The 2,347-nt window shown below is 38.0% G+C and overlaps 1 protein-coding gene across 3 annotated transcripts in view; it reads left to right on the plus strand.

Moving 5' to 3' along the window:
* Positions 1 to 1,097: 1,097 nt before the first annotated feature.
* Positions 1,098 to 2,347, plus strand: part of LOC102214702 (Fc receptor-like protein 5) — a 7,077-nt gene continuing 5,827 nt past the window's right edge. For all 3 annotated transcript variants that reach the window (XM_013910771.1, XM_005732722.2, XM_013910772.1), the window contains exons 1-2: positions 1,098 to 1,155; positions 1,226 to 1,261. In XM_013910771.1, the coding sequence (XP_013766225.1) occupies positions 1,125 to 1,155; positions 1,226 to 1,261 (67 nt within the window). In that variant the 5' untranslated portion in view covers positions 1,098 to 1,124. The remainder of the gene's footprint in view (positions 1,156 to 1,225; positions 1,262 to 2,347) is intronic.

Below are 2,347 nucleotides of genomic sequence, written 5' to 3' on the forward strand. Positions count from 1 at the left end.
TATTATTATTATTATTATTAATATATAGCTATGGGTGTGGGTGCTTTAGGGGCTACAGGTCCCTAGATATTGCTGCCAGTGCTTTGAATCCTCTTTGGATGTTGGCTGCCTTTTGTTCTATTGTCTGTTAACATTTTCTGTTGGTGTTCCATTGGTTGTGTTGCTTTCCTTTTGAACATGGTATACACTACTTTTTGTGTCATTGATGTCCCAGTGCTTCTGCCCTATTTTTTTGTGTCTGATCATTTATGATTCGTTTTACCACAGCTTTATTTAATGATATCTGAAAATCAAATATCTGTAATTTTACTGATCAGTAAATCAGTCAATCTTTATTGACAGACTTTGCATCCATAGTGAAAAAACAACAACACCCCCAAAACAAAACAAAAACACAACACAACATGTAAGACTGCACTTAAAATGAAGAGTGATAAGTCTGTGTGTTTGGCAGTTTTTGACCAGCAGGTGGCGAGGGAGGTCTGTGTGCACATGAAGCCTGAGGATTAAACTCTTTTGCAATCAAATTGGCTGAAAGACTTCATGAAGCTTCATTTAGCTGTCACTAGCTCGAGCTGGTCTTTAAATACTGGATGCCTGATGAGTAAACAGGTGTGACAGGTTAAGTGGGAACCTGAGGACTCCACCCAGTGGGTGGGTCTGGACAGGACCTGCCCAACATTTTCAGAAACAGCAGGTGAAGAGAACACAAAAACAGACAACATCCTTAACCAGCCGGGGCCCATGAGACACTGTTTTACAGCTATAGCTGTCATACTTTCTGCGCTTTGGATCTTTACTATTGTCTGAGCCAAAACTCCCACCTTGTCTTTATTTCTGACTGCCATTCAAGAAACCCCAAACAGAGGCCAATACTGAAAAATATAAATCAATGACTGAAAACAGCAAAACACACAAACCACGAGAGAGCTGATGGTTAACTTAAGGTTGTGGTCCAATCAAATCTCTTAATACGTAATTTTTCTGCTTCTATGGAATGGAAAAGGGTCTTTCGTTGTATTCAGACAAAAAAACCACAAAGGGAGGGGACGCGAGTTTCATTTTACTGTAAACTGAGTGAAGTGTCATTATTAAGTCTCAGTCAAATATGACCAATTGAAAGAATGAAGGGTGCATCTGTCCTGTGGCTGCTGTGTGAGTACACCACATATTCTTTTGTCAGATTATTGTGAAACTTAAACTAACTGAGTGTTATTCTATTTAGGGTTGATCTCCCTGCTGTGTGGCTCAACAAATCAAGGTTAGTTCACTTTGTTTTATTCTACCAGGAAACCCCACTTTATACAATTACATGTTTAAATACAACATGGTGTACAAAAAACAAACGAGTGTTTTAAGATATGCTTTCACTTACCAGAACATATAATTTCACAGGCCTCCGTAGTTTTCCCATGAATTATTTCCATGTAGCTCGTAACTGAGCTGAGACAGAAAAAGGTACAGAGATAAGCTAAAGGTTTAAGTATCAAGGTTAATACAATAAAAATAAAATAAAAGGTAATTTCTGGTGGCAGTTTCAGTGGAAAGTGATTCAGAGACATAAATATAGATATGCATCTAAATCTGGATTTTTTTAAATGAAGGCTTCATAACAAAGATGTAGTCAAATGCATAAAAGTTGCTTCAACAAGGTACTCTTGGTTTATATGCTCTCTGTGAGTATGACTCTTGTTTTGATAACTACAGTTCACAGATACAACCAATCATTAATTAATGGTTAAAAAGCGTAAGGCTAGAAGGATATATGCTCGCTGAATGTGGATGCATGATTATGTCTTTTTTTAAATCGTGGTTTACTGCTATATACTTTATGGTGAAGTGACTGATTCACAGGAAACCAAAGACAAAGAAGCCTAAATGCAGTCATGTCCAGTTGTCTTTGTACAAACTAGTTTACATTTTAGGAATTCAAAGTGACGAAGGATTTTTTCCCCTCACACCCTTTCAAAGGCCTATTTAAGGGGTTAAGACTTGGTTTTAGGGGTAACAGGTTTGGCAAAGCATTAATAAGAGTAAATGTCCTCACAAATATAGCCAAACATACATGCCTGTGTGTGTGTTTGTATAACACTTCATGTATACACAGCAGGCAGCAGCTGTCGTGGAGGAAGCAGCGGTAACAGAGGAACCTTTCGTCCAAATAACCTCAAACTCAAAATGGAACTTGCTCACGTCCACAAAATACCCCGACAGTTTTGTAGTGAATCTGATGAAGGGTCGTTGAGCTGAGCAAGGAAAAGATGCAATTAGAGACAGATTTCTCAAATCATTCGATGATATCCAGCTAAAAGGAAGTATTTAAAAAAAGCTTCAGCAATTTTGCCCA

Source organism: Pundamilia nyererei, unplaced genomic scaffold, assembly GCF_000239375.1.
Source record: "Pundamilia nyererei isolate P.nyererei 1_Seehausen unplaced genomic scaffold, PunNye1.0 scaffold00048, whole genome shotgun sequence".
Classification (NCBI taxonomy): domain Eukaryota; kingdom Metazoa; phylum Chordata; class Actinopteri; order Cichliformes; family Cichlidae; genus Pundamilia; species Pundamilia nyererei.